This window comes from Bos indicus x Bos taurus, chromosome 15 (assembly GCF_003369695.1).
Source record: "Bos indicus x Bos taurus breed Angus x Brahman F1 hybrid chromosome 15, Bos_hybrid_MaternalHap_v2.0, whole genome shotgun sequence".
In the NCBI taxonomy this organism is placed as follows: domain Eukaryota; kingdom Metazoa; phylum Chordata; class Mammalia; order Artiodactyla; family Bovidae; genus Bos; species Bos indicus x Bos taurus.
Genome location: NC_040090.1, coordinates 81,824,998 through 81,841,421, shown reverse-complemented (window position 1 = coordinate 81,841,421; position 16,424 = coordinate 81,824,998). Strand labels below are relative to the sequence as shown.

The 16,424-nt window shown below is 36.3% G+C and overlaps 1 protein-coding gene across 11 annotated transcripts in view; it reads right to left on the bottom strand.

The window, feature by feature from the left end:
* The window catches only part of GRIA4 (glutamate ionotropic receptor AMPA type subunit 4), a 678,364-nt gene extending 662,592 nt beyond the window's left edge, over positions 1-15,772 (bottom strand). For 3 of the 11 annotated variants that reach the window (XM_027563976.1, XM_027563974.1, XM_027563977.1), the window contains exons 1-3: positions 15,395-15,770; positions 14,724-14,895; positions 13,368-13,526 (exon numbers count right to left, since the gene is read on the bottom strand). In XM_027563976.1, the coding sequence (XP_027419777.1) occupies positions 13,368-13,526; positions 14,724-14,811 (247 nt within the window). In that variant the 5' untranslated portion in view covers positions 14,812-14,895; positions 15,395-15,770. Of the gene's footprint in view, positions 1-13,367; positions 13,527-14,723; positions 15,192-15,394 lie in introns of those variants that run through there. The other 8 variants (XM_027563972.1, XM_027563979.1, XM_027563978.1 and 5 more) reach the window with 6 other exon arrangements.
* Between the last annotated feature and the right edge of the window lie 652 nt (positions 15,773-16,424).

Below are 16,424 nucleotides of genomic sequence, written 5' to 3'. Positions count from 1 at the left end.
AGTACTGAATCAGCATTTTCTAGTTCTTTTGTCAGCAGAGACCACATGTTATAAGTACCTAGAAGTTCTTTGCTACCAGATTTAAATTCATCAAAGTGCCATCAGGCCAATGCAATATAAATCAATGTGCATTAATACTCCCATTTTCTTCTTTATAAGACTTATCTCCCTCCTTACCTAACCCATCACATCAACTGACTCTAATGAAAACAAATGAGGAAAAAAAATATATATATATATATGTTTAAGATAAGGAATGAATCTAGTACCTTATTATCTTTAGATCCTCTACTCAATTTTCTTCTAAAATACATGAAAAGTCTTAGCTATCTTAAGAATATCCCTAAGATGAGTGAAGAGAAAACTCATTACACATTGGTCATTCATATATTCAAAGATAGATACTGATTCTTGTTTTGTACCAGGTATTGAGTAAGGCTATGAGGATATATTGTTTAACAAGGCAAATAAAGTCCTGGTTATGGGAGTTTTTATTCTACTGGGAATATAGATGATAAATATGTAAACAAATGAAAATAACAATTACAGATTGTAAAAAAGCAAACATTATCATATGGTTGGCAATGCAGTACAAAGTAAATGGAGTTTGGTATGAGAGAGCCTACTCTACAGAGGTTGGCATGGAAGATTTCTCTTAGGCAATGACTTTGACCTGAATCCTGAAGATACAGAAAAAGCTACTCAACAAAAACTGGATTGGAAGACTCCCCATCCCCAAAAATGGGAATTGAAAATGCAAAGGCATAGAAAATAGAAAGAAAGGATTAAATCATGTGGAGGAACCAAAAAGAAGACTGAGTGAACTCCAACATGGTGGAACATGGCAAAAAGATGGACGAGAGACAGATCATGCTTAGAGTCCAAGTCTGTTAAAAGAGTTGTACTTTTACTCCAAGAAACTGAAAACCATTAGAGGGTATTAAGTAAGAAGAAACAGTATTTTGCTTCAATTCTGAAGGGAACCACTGGCTCTGGTATGTAAAATGGGTGGGGAGAGGAAATGGCAGTAGAGGGATATTCAGTACTAAATTATTAGAAAAGTATCGTTGACTTGCACTAGAACTGTGGGCTAGAAATGGTGAAAGTTGGAAATATTTGTAATGAACTTTGGAGATAGAAACAAGAGTAGCTGGACAAACAGGGGGAAACCTAGGAAAGTAATAGGTGGACCAAGAAAGCAGATAATAAAAATATCAAAACTAGCAAGTATGAACATGTTAGACTGTCAGGACAGGGAGATGAAGAACAACAAAGAGGAGAACTTGGGAAGAGGTAAAATGAAGAACTGTTCAAGCTCAAATTCAGTCATGATTACAGGAGATTTGCACAAATGTGTCAGTTAAAAGAAATAGTAAAAAAAAAAAAAAACTCATTCAAATAAATAGAACAGAAAAAAATAAAGATTAGTACCTAACACACATAATAAATCCAAAAAGAGTTAGCATTATAAATATAAAATATAAAACCATAAAGTATTCTAAAAAATGTGGAACAATATTCTACAGTTTTAAGGATAGGAATACCTTTATAAGCATAGCATGAAATCTAGAAGCCATGAAGAAAATGACTCACAGATTTGAACATATAACAATTGTACATGTCTGTATGGTAAAAGGCACCATAAATGAAGCTGGAAGCCAAAGGCACATAGAAAAATAGTAGAAAAATAATCTTCAACATCATGACAAAGGATTCATTTCTATAGTTTGTAAAACACTCCCTCAAATAAAGAAGAAAACATTGGTAAAGTGAAAGAACAACGGTTCACACAGAAAGAGATAAAAGGTCTTATAGATACAGGAAAATATTCTTAGCCTTACTATTAATAAAAAATATGCAAATTAAAGCAGCATGTAAATGTCATTTTCACCCATCATACACTTCATGAGGCTCAAGGCAAGAACACTGAAGTGGCTTGCCATTCCCTTCTTCAGTGGACAACGTTTGATCAGAACTCTCCACCATGACCTGTCCGGTTTGGATGGCCCTACATGGCATGGCTCATAGTTTCACTGAGTTAGACAAGGCTGTGATCCACGTGAGCAGTTTGGTTAGTTTTCTGTGACTGTGGTTTTCATTATGTCTGCTCTCTTATGGACAAGGATAAAAGGCTTCTGGAAGCTTCTTGATGGGAGAGACTGACTGTGGGGGAATCTGGGTCTTCTTCTGATGGGCGGGGTCCTGCTCAGTAAATCTTTAATACAATTTTCTGTTGATGGGTTGGGCTGTGTTCCTTCCCTTTTGTTTGGCCTGAGGACTTATGCCCACTCTATGATATTCAGTGTCCCTGACCCCACAGCAGGCCACTGTTGAACCATGCCTCCATCTGAGACTCTTGCACACTCATAGGCAGGTGGGGCTCAGTCTCTTGTGGGGACACTGCTCCTTCCTCCTGGATCCTGGTTTGAACAAAGTTTTATTTCTGCCCTCCAAGAGTCTGTTTCCTCAGTACCGTGGACATGGGAAAATGGACGGGTTCCAAATTGGGAAAGGAGTATGTCCAGGCTGCATATTATCACCTGCTAATTTAACTTATTTGCAGACTACATCATGTGAAATACCGGGCTGGATGAAGCACAAGCTGGCATCAAGATTTCTGGGAGAAATATCAATAACCTCAGATATGGAGATGACACCATCCCCATGGCAGAAAGTGAGGAGGAACTAAAGAGCCTCTAGATGAAAGTGAAAGAGGAGAGTGAAAAAGCTGGCTTAAAACTCAAAATTCAGAAAACTAAGATCTTGGCATCTGGTCCCATCACTTCATGGGAAATAGATGGGGAAACAATGGAAACAGTGACAGACTTTTTTTTCTTGAACTCCAAAATCACTGCAGATGGTGACTGCAGCCATGAAATTAAAAGATGCTTGCTCCTTGGAAGAAAAGCTATGACCAACCTAGACAGCATATTAAAAAAACAGAGACATTACTTTACTAACAAAGTTCTGTCTAGTCAAAGCTATGTTTTTTTTCAGTAGTCATGTGTTGATGTGAGATCTGAACCATTAAGAAAGCTGGAGAATTGCTGCTTTTGAACTGTTCGATATAGTAATCTAATTTCCAGGAATTAATCCTATGGGAATATTCACACAGGTACTCAGATAGCTTTACTGCTATTCTGTTTGTAACATAAAAAATGGGAAACAACATAAATGTTCATCCAGAAGCTACTGACTACATTTAATAGTAACTTTGCACAATGGCATTACATAGCAGTAAAAGAAAATAAGATAGGTCTTATATACTGAGAGAAAACTTTTCATGAAATAAAACATTAATAAAATACATTTATAGATTAATATTGTTATTAAAAAGTTATACATATATATATATATAGGTATTTTATGTTTATAGTTTTCTACTGCTCACTTTAGGTCTATACAAATAAAAAGAAAAGTCCAGAAAGATCTATTTACTGTGATTACCCCTTAGTGGTGAGACTGCAATAATATTTTGACTCTTAAGATTTATAAATCACTTGAAATTTTCATGGGTCAGTTTAAAAAGATAAAAATATGAGAATGGAAAGAAAACAATATGTAATGTATGTATATACGTGTATATATATATATATATATATATATAAAGTTACTGATGAGAAAGTTATTCATGAGCATGCTGGGCTGGATGAAGCACAGGATGGAATCAAGACTGCTGTGACAAATATCAATAAACTCAGATATGCAAATGACATCACTCTTATGGCAGAAAGTGAATAGGAACTAAAGAACCTCTTGATGAAGGTGAAAGAGGAGAGTGAAAAAGCTGGCTTAAAAGTCAACATTCAAAAAATGAAGATCATGGCATTTGGTCACATTATTGCATGGCAAATAGATGGGGAAACAATGGAAACAGTGACAGACTTTATTTTCTTGATCTCCAAAAATCACTGCAGATGGTGACTGTAGCTACGAAATTAAAAGATGCTTGCTCCTTGGAATAAAAGCTATGACAAACCTAGGCAACATATTAAAAAGCAGAGACATCACTTTGCTGACAAAGGCCCATATAGTAAAAGCTATGATTTTTCCAGTAGTCATATATGGATATGAGATTTGGACATAAAGAAGGCTGAATGCTGAAAAATTGATGCTTTTGAACTGTAGTGTTGGAGAAGACCCTTGAGAGTCCCTTGGACAGTGTGGAGATCAAACCAGTCCATCCTAAGAGAAATCAGTCCTGAATATCCATTGGAAGGACTGATGCTGAAGCTGAAGTTCCAATATTTTGGCCACCATGCTGGGAACGATTAAAGGCAGGAGGAGAAGGGGACGACAGAGAACAAGATGGTTGGATGGCATCACTGACTCAATGGCCGTGAGTTTGAGCGAGCTCTGGGAGATGGTGAAGAATAAGGAAACCTGGTGTGATGCAGTCCATGGGGTTGCAAAGAGACTGAGTGATTGAACAGCAGCAACAATGAGGAATTGCTTTTATAAAAAAAAGGATATAAGCAAAAATAAGCAAACAATGGTTATAGCTTAGGTGTAATTTTTGCTGGAGAAGTATAATGGCTTGTTCAAAGAAAAGTATTACACAGTTTTTTTTGCCTTTCATTTCTAAGATAACATTGAACTTTTTATTTATGGCTCTAGTAGTTTTATTAAATTAGAGGCAAGTAAGGACACTATGAAGATGGCAGCAATTTTGACTTAGGTCAACAATCTTTAAGAGATTCCTCATTATGTTTATTGGAATCCAAAAACATGTAAGGGAAAACATGAAATGAACTCTCTGACCACTAGTCATCAAATAACATTCCTATAAAGATTATGCAGGTTGACCAAATAATGAAGTATCCAATGTTTGTGCAGGATATTAAGACTCATTTATTCATTTTAAAATCTGGTGGAATTTATTCATTTTTACACCTGGTGGCATTTTGCTGCTGCTGCTAAGTCACTTCAGTCGTGTCCAACTCTGTGCGACCACATAGACGGCAGCCCACCAGGCTCCCCCATCCCTGGAATTCTCCAGGAAAGAACACTGGAGTGGGTTGCCATTTCCTTCTTCAATGCATGAAAGTGAAAGTGAAGTCGCTCAGTCGTGTCCGACTCATAGCAACCCCATGGACTGCAGCCTACCAGGCTCCTCCATCCATGGGATTTTCCAGGCAAGAGTACTAGAGTGTGTTGCCATTGCCTTCTCCGGGTCGCATTTTATTCACCAGGTAAATGGAAAATGTTAAAGAAGTAACTTTGAGGGAAACATCTTTCTATTCAAATTTGGAGTTAGCTAACCACTGTCACACAGAGTGATGGCTATCTTATATATACTATACTAATCAGGACACTTTAGTGTGAATGGAAGGCATATATTCAGGATCTGATGCCCTGAATACTTTGTGGTTAGGCAAATTTTCTTAACTACAAATCTTTAGTTTTTCCATATATAAAAAGAAAATAATAGTGATGCCTGTTTCTTACAGTTGTATAAGAATATAAGTAATTAATACAGACCCTTGGCATATAATCACTAGCTAATTATATTATCAAGGAGAAACGAGTTTCAAAAACAGCTATGTCAAATTCTGCAAATTTTTAAAAGACTTTGACTAAGGAACAATGGAATTTACTAATCAGTAAATCACTGGTGACCTTCAAGAACACTGTTGCAGGAGTGGTGATGGTTAAGGGAAAAGGCAAGTCATGATAAAAATAGAAGGAGTTGATGTGGAATGTGTAGTGCTTTTGATAGTCAAGACAAGACATAAAAATAATACAATGATAGTTTAATAGTCAGAATACCAAACCAAGCATTTTCCCAGCTAGGACACGTTGATTATTTTCTATGATGAGGAAGAAGCTATCGGAGACTACGTTTATGGAAAAATTCTTGGTTAGTTTAAAAAAGAAAATCCAACTGGCTTTTGAAATGAAGAAGATAGGGAATGGAGTACTGTTTATCTAATCTATGTATAACTCCTTTAGGGCTGTGGGCTGTGTGTGTGTGTGTGTGAGAGTGACTGAAATTCATTGATAAGCTATTCAAAAATTTAGACTGTCTCTCTGTTTACACACACATACATGCATACACACATGCCACACTCAAGAACACACAGTTGTATACAATTAGGAGAATCCATTAATCCCTTTAATCCATTCATGAACCAATTCTTTCTCCAAATGGTCCAAAGATTCCCAACAAAGTTAAACTCTTGTAGGACTTAGAAATAGTTTAGACAAATATGCATTTAGATTTGTGTATAAATTAAAATTAACAATTAAGTTAGAGGTCAAAAATTCCCATGAAATACAAATAAAATATATTTATTCAAAACACAAATTACTTTTCAAAATATAAACAGGAAATATAAACTTGAAATTTTTGCACTGATTCAGAAATAAATGTTCTATGTGACAGAAAATGTAATACAGCTAAATTTAATTGAGTTATAATTATAGGCTAAATATTTTCCAAGCACTTTTCTAATATCATAAAATACATGTGTCTTTTGTTAATGAATGAAGAAACTGAGACTTAATAGTGCAAGTAACTGGCCCACTATCAGGTTGCAAATCCAGGCCCATCTGGATCAAAAGTCCAGAAAAGATTATCCCTATCACTAATTATAAGAATATTCTAGGCCACTATACACAAAGAGTATGCATTAATAGAATCTATGTGGGATTCATAAAGGCTGCTTTTTTTTTCTAGTCAAAATATAAAAGAACACTAAAGAAAAGAGAAGAAAAGACTGATATTAAGGATCAATTATCCTTGCAACTTGTTATTAAAATTTGGCAATCAAAGATCACTATTTACTTGAAATTCTTCCTATCTTTTGGCTCCCATGAATTATTCTTACCTCACTTTCCTCTGAACTCTGACCCATTTCCTTCAGTTTCCTTTTCTCTCCTTGTCCCTGAAATACTAGTATTTCCTGGGATTTTGTCCTCAGCATTCTTTTCACTGCTTTTGCTCTCTCTGGATGATATCATCCACATCCATGATTTCAGTCATTATTCAGTGTCTCTCTTCAGTTCAGACTGAGCCCAAGAGCTCCAGATACATATGTCCAAAACTGTATTGCATTTAAATGTCTTTTAAATGCCTCCTTATCCATATATCCACACTAAACTCACCTTCCTCATTCAAATCTGCTCCTTCTTTGGTGTGCCCCTTCCGAGTTTGGTTTTGATAATTTGTCAAAACTAAAAATTGAAGAAATCATCTTTAATTCTTACCATACTGCTTTTCACCAGCCTACACAGACATCATCACTACGTTCTGTCAACAGTTCTGTATGGATCTATTTACTTTGCTCTTGTCTCAGAGCTTCCAATTTTATTCAAGAACTTACCATCTTAAGTTGTATTGCTTCAATACAACTGTTTTTTCCTTCCCATTTCCCCCCCTTCTGGTACATTTTTCTTCTTGAAATCATCCTGTTATTTATAAAACATAAATCTGATTATGCCACTGTTGTGTTAAATCATTTACAGGTCCCCCTTTTATTCAAAAGAGTTTCCTTACAAGAGCTACAAGCCCATGTGTGGATCTACAAAGCTTCGCCCCTTAGCACACCTCTCCTTCCCCTCACACTCAGTACTACAGTCAGACTAAAGCACATTCAGTGGTTCAATCACACCTGGCCTCACCATCCCTTGATGCCTTGTCATGTGCTACTACTTTGGCGAGGGGTGCCTTCCTTTCTGTCTATATTTCAAATAACTAGCGCCTTAAAGCCCAGATCAGGTAATAACTCCCATAGGGCAGCATGCCAAGTTTGATGTTCCTTCCTGTGTTAATCTCTGTCACAGCACTCTATTTCTCTGTCATAATACTTTGTCTTACTGAACTATGATAATTGGCTTGTATATATTTCCTATTGCTCCTTGAGGGTAACAACTACTCATAATTTTCAGTATCCTCATTTCTGGGCTTCCAAGGTGGCTCAGTGGTAAAGAATTTGCCTTCAATGCAGGAGACACGAATTGGATCTTTGGATCAGGACAATCCCTGGAGAAGGAAATGGCAACCCACTCCAGTATTCTTGCCTGGGAAATTCCATGAACAGAGTAGCCTGGTGGGCTACAGTCCATGGGGTTGTAAAAGAGTCAGATATGATTTAGTGACTAAATATCAATCTTCATTTCTAGTAGAGTGTCTTAAATACAGTTGTCCTTGATAAACATGTTTAATGAATAAGTGACTATGTTTATTATCTAATCTAGTGAGTGAATGGGCAGATTCATTACAAAATATGACTTCAGTCTTTGCTGCATCCTCACTGTCATCTGATTAATGAATAAGTTGCCCAGAAATGTGTTGCCCTATTTTCTTAAAAATATTACGATAAAATTAGAAAAAAAGAGAGTTACTTTATTTCTTGATTCAAGTAATCTCAGTATAGATGTATTTTTCACATCCATGGTCTCCTGGTTAAAGTGCTAGGTTAGTGACTAGAACAACTGGGTTCAAATCTAAACTCTGTGACTTATTAGCCACATGGTCTTTGTCAAATCAAGTGAGTTTCTTGAGCCAAATCTGGCTTACCTAAAAAATAATGACTATCTTCTCAGACAGGCTCACTCCAAGATTAGTTGAGGTCAAATAAAATCATGTACACAAAAACAGTATAAAACCTGTGTTATAATAAAATGTAAGGTATATGGAAGTTATTCCTAATTTTAAATTCTTGAACACTAGTAAAATTCTGTTAATAAGATATATACATAATTCCTAAAGTCAGAAAGTAAAAATTGTTCCTCTTTGAGAAATAACACCTCTTGGAACAATTCATAAGAAAAAAAGTAAAAAGAATTTTTTCAAATGGGTTTATGGAAGTTTAATCCTGTGACAATTTTGAAATACATCAATGCAAATTGTGCATCATTTAAGAAAGGTCCAAGCCACAGGAATATGACTCATCTTTGTCATCAATCTCATGATGGAAAATTAAGATAAAAGGGGAAATAATATTATAAAACTAAGTAATTATTTCAAATCAATATAGAATCTTGCTATCAAATCAAAATAAGGAAACTTAATTACAGTAACTCATTTTCCTAAAAACAATCAAAAGTCAAACAATATTCAATCTAATATATTTAACAACTATGAAGGTCAAAATATCAGAATTTTGATTTTAGCATTTTTAAAATATTATATCAGTCCAATATATACTTTTAGAATGCCTTTTTAGGGTATCATGTTCCTGAAAAGAAAGATATATAATATTTAAATATTGTTAAAGCCAAAAGACCTTATTATTCAGCACCCTTAAATTCAACATGTTTGAATTCAGTCCATAGTATATAAGCAAAAATGCCTGCAGACCCTACTGGATATACTGTCACATTTAAAACATATTTAGATTAGCTAAACAAGTATATTTTACACACTAACCTACTTTTACAAGTAGCACTCAACTTGGATATTTAGGGTTAATAACCAAACCCTTCACAAATAGAATTAATATTTAAGTTAAAAAAGAACTTTTCATCATTACTAAGGTATAATATGCATTCTATTCTTGATTTACAACTTTCCAATCCATCATGTTGCAAACCACTGAATAGACAGATTTTAGACAGAAAAGGTGAGTAAGATAAACAAATCATTAAAAAATAAATAACAAAAGATAACAAAAATATTAACCAGTTAGTCTTTCCTATCCAAGTTTAAAAAGTTGGAAATATTCAACAAAAATTCTATTTCACCTAAGTGACAATACATAACTACTTAATGTATCTTATTATATATTTTATACTACCCATTTGAAATTAAAAGAATCATTTGAGTAACTGAACATCTCTGTGTTTTATTGTAAAGAGGCTGCCTCTTTTACAGGATTTCAAACATAACTGAACTAAAGTGATAATTGCAATCTCTCTCTTTTTTTTTTTTTATCTTTTAGACAACTTGATGATAGACTACATCAGTATTTTGGTTATTATTGCTTTGGCCAAATTTAAGATATATCATCCTCCAAGCAAAAACATCTTTATTAATTAACTATTAGAAAAATATAAGAACACAGCCTCAATTTAGGTTGTCTTAAATGTTTTGCAGAGAACATACTCAATTTAACTAGCATGTTTGCTTGTGAAGATAGCTATTTGGAGTCAAATGCATAATATTTTGTTAAAGAAAACTGTCCACATCAAATTATTTTTTTAAATATCTATTTGCCAAAGCCCATATTTTGAATAGATTACAGAAAATAAATGTATATATTTAATTACATTTTGATATTTGACTACTTGGGCTACCTATTACACCTGTACTTTGTTATTTAAATATGCCATAATTCTATATTATCTGTATTTCTTGTAATTTCAATTTTATACTAGGCAAAGTATGATTTTTCAACAATGGGGATAGTTTAAAAACAGAACAGCATTTTAATTTAATCTTACACAAATGCTGTTAAAAAAATAAAAAGTTACAAGCTAAAATAAACCCAATTCTCCTTCAGAAACTTGAGATTTATCCCAACAGTGCAAATTTTGAGTTTATTGGGGTTTATATTTATGTAGTATGTCAACTTCATATGCAGAATGTTTAGATTGTCCAAAATATTCTTTAAACTTTAATTCTGAGACGGAAGAGTTGACCTTAAATTACATTTATCCAGTAGATGACCAATAATACTCTTTATTCCTTAGTCTGTTATTTTTAGTTTTTAAGTGTATATTTCATAAAATAAATATATCCTATACAGTGGTTCTCATTCACAAAGACACTAGATTACGCAGTTTTACAAGGATTCACTTTAGGAAAATCATATTTAAAATAAACCTAGTTGAACACATATTATACATTTATATTTAATACAACATTAAAGATTTTAAAATCTAGTCTATATTGCTATGAGGAATAATTTCATGTTAATTCTCTAGAACACTATTTTTACCTTTTGTACCCAAAGGCATAGAGCTTGATACATGAGGTTGCCTCATACTTATGGCTTATGTTTCACCTTTGATTAGACTGGAATATCACATGTGTGCAGGCTCTTGGTCAGTTCATTTAACAAATACCAATCACCTGACCCATACTCTCTGATCACTGATTTTTCCCAAATCCTACTTATATTCATAAGGACATTTGGCATACTCATTTGTCAAAAATTTTCCTTTCTTCACTAGAAAATGTTTTCCCCTTATTTACAACTTTTTCTTTAATACTTTAAACATGTACACAAAGTCAATTACAAGTGATTATGAAAAACATGATACCACTATTTACATTACACTTGGAATCAAAATAAGCAGACTTTGTTTTCTTAGCTTCAATTTTCTCAATTCTAACATGTTAAAGAACAGCATACTACGTATATTTTATACCTATTTCTACTTTTTCATGCTGTGTACAGTTTCTTATCAATTTTTATGTTTACAGTTCTTTGTCACTAACATTTTATTCTATATAACATTTTTATCACATAAATAATATGATACTAACTAAAATTAACCTGAATGAGATTAACAAATTATGAGGAAGGAGAAAATAAAGAATTATCACTGTAGTTTATAAAGCTGGAAGCCAGAATACAAACTTTAGAATACTTAAGAACCTAATCTAGAAAAATAAAACTAATATAGTTCCACTTTTATGAAAGTCTTTCAAAATTAAATAATAAAAATATATATTTAAATAGCAATTTACTGTAGACAAAGTACCTTCAGATATATTTGAATCATAAATTATTTTTAAACAGTAGTGTTTTTGTTGCCAAAATCTCAAGAGAGACATAAGGAAAATACTTAAATCAACAGATAAAATTCATGTACTACGGAAAATATTTTATACCTAGAACTATTTGAAATGTTGACATCTCTATCAAAACTTGGAAGAAAAAATAATAACAAGACATTTAAAAAAATAGCTATCCATAAACTTAGCTCTAATTTATGTTCATTTCTGCTTAAAAACAATTCCCATATAATTATTTTCATAATGAATATTAATCTTATTACTAAATAAAACAAGTGATTTTTCAAAGTAAATAGTACTCAAAGGAACTAAAGCATTCCTGCAAATTAATACAATTGCTGTAGATTAAAAGAAAAATTCAAATGCTTTAACCTCCTTATGAAATGAAGTTCAAAAATAGAGTATTGATTAGGTGCCTAAAATTAAGGAAACATGATCATGTTATTTGTTAGATGAATTAATCACAGATATATATGAATTAAATGAAACAAATATCCTCCTAACAAATAAAAACTCTTTGTTTTCAAATTCATTTGTTTGTTCAAAATACAGTTTCTTGTACATAGAAAGAGTACTTTCAAAATAAAAATATACTCAGCCTGATATATTAAAAATATTATATAATGCAGACTGAATATTTTATTATTACTGTGCAAAACTTTATATAGAAACTATTCCTACATGTCTTACGTAATCTATAACAATTATCTTAACACAAAACTTTTAAGAAGCAGTAAATTAGCATCTAAAAATAAGGAGGTATGGAAAACATGTATTTCCTTCAAAAGTGAAAATGTAACCTAAATGCTCTATTGATCATATTTTATTGATTTTTAAATTAATACACAGTTGCTTATATTTTTACTTTATGTTATACAGTATTTTCACAGGGGAGCTCTGAAAAACTGTTTAATTATAACATTAGGTAAGATCACCAAATCTTAATTGTATTGTGGGGATAATAGATCCAGCTGGGTTAGTATGTGATTTCAGTGGGTTGGAGATTAACATGATTTGCCACCAAGGTAAGAATCCATGGAGTTATATCCACAGGATATATACATTACCTGATAGCAAGAGACATTTACAACCCAGAATATAAGAGCAGGGCAGCCTCAAGTGACATCACCAGATCATCTGCAGTGTCAACCAACCTAGTGGAATATACATCCTCCACACCACCACTTCCCACTTTCTCACTGTTAGCAAACCTTCCATTGCCTTTATCAGTGTAAGAGAGCATGTGTCTTCTTTAAAAGCAAGATGTATGCTCACTCAAGTCAAAAGCAAATACAAAAACCAAAGGAAAAGAAATAAAAAAAAAACCCAAGACTGAGTACAATTTTCACTAACTTGACATAAAGGTTGTAGGAATAATACTGAAATGTTAAAAGAGAAAGTAATTTCAAGAAAAAGGAAAGAAGAAAGAAAGGGAGGGAGGGAGAAGGAGGAGGGAGGGAGAGATGAAGGGAGGGAAGAAGGAAGGAAGAGAAGGAAAAACCAGCCAAATATGCTGGAGACTAAATCTTGTCTGTAACTCTGATTTCCTCTCTAACCAGCAAACTGTGGAGAGCTTGAATGTCTTTCTAAAATATAATAACAGTAATAATACAGAGGAAAGGAACTCTATTGCCCCATTTTAATTCTCTTTTCATTTATCTGCAACTTATGTTTTACTTACAAGCGTTTGTTACGGCAAAGCTGTTGGCGGTCTCGATGTTGTCCACATGAGGTACCAAATTAAAAGGAGCTTCTGACGCATTGGGGCTGGTGTTATGAAGAAAAATTGCTAATCGAAAAGCAGTGTACTCCTGATCTGTGTTTCGGATGAAGAGACCACCTAGCAAAAACAGCAGAAAAAGCCCGTTCAGTGTTCCCTCTTGTAACTATTATTACACCTGCACTAAGCACTGTCAAATCCATGGCCATTCACCAATACACACATTAAGGAGCTAGCTCTGCCACATCTTGGGAGACTGCCCTTTGTCTCTAAAGAGTATGTTTAGTATTTCAGTCTTTAGGACAACTCAGCTTTTTACTGTCCCAATTTGTCATGATCACAGTGGCCTCTGAGACAGACCATTTAGTGTGTTTTGCCTTCTTTCTCTTGCCCTCCCTATGATTCCCAGCACACTGCTACAGAAGCCAGCTCCAGGCATTTCTAAGATGCATGCGGATGAGCAGAAAAGACTATTTGCATTAAAATACAGAAATGAAGGTTTATGATGACATGCAGGTGAGAGGGAAATCAGAAGGGAGACGTGAACTTTGTTTTTGTGCAGTTCCTGGACCCAGCCTAATTAGCCCCGTTTTGTGCACTGTCCACGAGAAATGATGCAGTGTGAGGCTGGGCTTAGCTGGAAGGAATTCAATAGCTGCGTCCCATCAAAAGACAGGGGAGAATAGCAAAAAAAAAAAAAAAAAAAAAAAAAGCCAAGGGCAGGACGGATAGGGTCCCCAGAAATAGAGTCCAGAGGGAGGATTAAGGGCAAAAAATTCAAGAGGAAAACAAAAGAAGAAAAGGTTCCAGGAAAGGGATATAATTTTGAAATCGGTTAACTGGTAGCAAGCAAAGACAAGTAGGTCAGGGTGTAAATGTCTTCTTTCTTTTTTTAATCTAAACAATGTCTTCTTGTAATAGTGAAAGCTGTTGCCTATATAGCACAGGAGGAAGAGTGGATGGGTTTTGTTTTGTTTAAGGAAACTCTACATCCCTTCATACTCCAGAGAAAGAAACGAAAAGAGATATTAGATAAAATGCAATCAAACCCCACGGAGATTTTATCCCAACTTATTGCAATCCTACTTCAGCGACATGAAACTGAGGGTGGATGGAGTATAGACTGAGAACCTCTCTGTGCTGTTTCAACTGAACCAGCACCAAAGAGGCAGTCCTTATAAAGGGAAGAAAGGACGAGAAAAGAGGAGAAAGGAGACGCGGAATGTTCCCTTAAATTGCTTATCAGCAACTCATTTAACTCACTTTCGGTATCTGCTACAGCCACCCACATGCATACCCCACTGAATCAGAGCTTACCTATTTGCACGCTGCTCGGAAAGGCTCCCATGGCGAGTCCCCAAAATCCAGAAAATAACAAGACAATCTGTCTGCAAATAATCCTCATCTTCTTTTCTCCTCTCCCTGGCGCGCGCTCTTTCTCTCGCACTCTTCCTAAAGACCGTTCAGAGAGGCATTGAGGACTATGGCGCTAAAATTAAAAACAAACGGAACAACAACAAAAAAAAAAACCAGAAAGAGGTTTGGACTGTTTAAGGCTATGACTTCCCTTAGCAATCCATCCCGAGCTGCGAGATTTTTCCTGCAGTCTCCATAGCCCTGGGAGAGGTTTGCTGTCCGGCTGCAAATGTTGCACATGCAAAAGATGGTGGTGGAGCGGTTCCTGCTTGCTCGCAGGGATGAGACATGCGCTCTATCTGTGCCTAGCTCACACTCACGCTCGGCCCTCGCTTTCTCACCTACACACACACACGCGCGCGCGCGTACACACACACACACACACACACACACACACGTACACACACGAGCCGCGGCCGCCGCGCGCTCCGCGGCTGGGGTCTGCCACCGGCCACCTAGAGCCCCCGCCGCCCCGCGCGTCGCGCCCCCCGGCGGCCCCTCCACAGGCGCGGAGCGGTAGCTCCGCACGTCCCTCGCCCACCGCCCGGCGGGCTTCGCCCCCGGCTGCTCACCGGAGCGCCCCAGGCTCTCCGACGCTCCGCAGCCAGTGGAGACAGGTTTTTCCCTTTCACGGCTCCCGCCTCTCTCCTTCCCGCTTTGGCAGGGGGTTCCACTCTGGGAGTGGGCACCCCCAGGGTCCCGCTCTTTGCTTTCCAGGCGCCCCTGTTCCGCGGCCACGTGAGGCTGGAAATTCACCCGCGGGCCAGGTCCTCAAGCCCCGACCAGGGCCCCTGGGATCTGGTCCCTCCCGGTGCTCCCGGCACCCTGCCGCATTCTTGCAGGCTCTGGAGAGGATCGGCTGCCTCCCTCTCCAGTTCAGCCTTTCTCTCAGCCTCGCCCTCTTCTGCCACTGGGCTGCGCACAGGACTCCGGTCTGCGCTGCAGCAAATGTTTCTCATCAACAAACAGCCCAGGGAATCTGGAGGCCCTAGAAAGGGATGGATGAAATGAGGGGGCTCAGGGAGAGCAAGGATGAGGAAAGGTGCGAAGGGCAGCCGCCGGCGAGTCTAAGAGTCCGGGACCAGCGAGGAGAAGAAACACAGAGAGGCTGAAACAGGCTAGGAAAGAGAGCAAGGAAGGAAAAGTTAATTTAAAAAAAATAAAATAAAATAAAGAACAAAGAAGGGTAACGACCAAGGTGGGGGACTGAGAAATGAAAACGGAATAGGGCCTCTACGCTCTTCTTTGAAAGTCAGGGAACTAGGAGTAAGAACCGCTTAACCTGCAAAGTATGAAGGGGAGTTAAGGAGTCCTTTCTTTGCAGGCTCTTTTCAGGTGACACATTTCCGCTGTGCTGGGCCTGCCTCAGGATTTAGAAAGCACATAGTTCAGAGGCTGATGAAGGAGAATCTCTTGGTTCTCCTTGGGTTAGCGGACACAAGTGACTATTTGTGCCCGATAGAAAAATCGGGTGTTTTTCATGCACATCTTTTCTTAACTGGAGCTCCAGAATACTCATCTCTACTCCATGTCACCCCAGGAATGCTTAAGCACTGTGTTGATGATGTCAGTAGTTGCTTTAAACGGATAGAAGAAAATTAA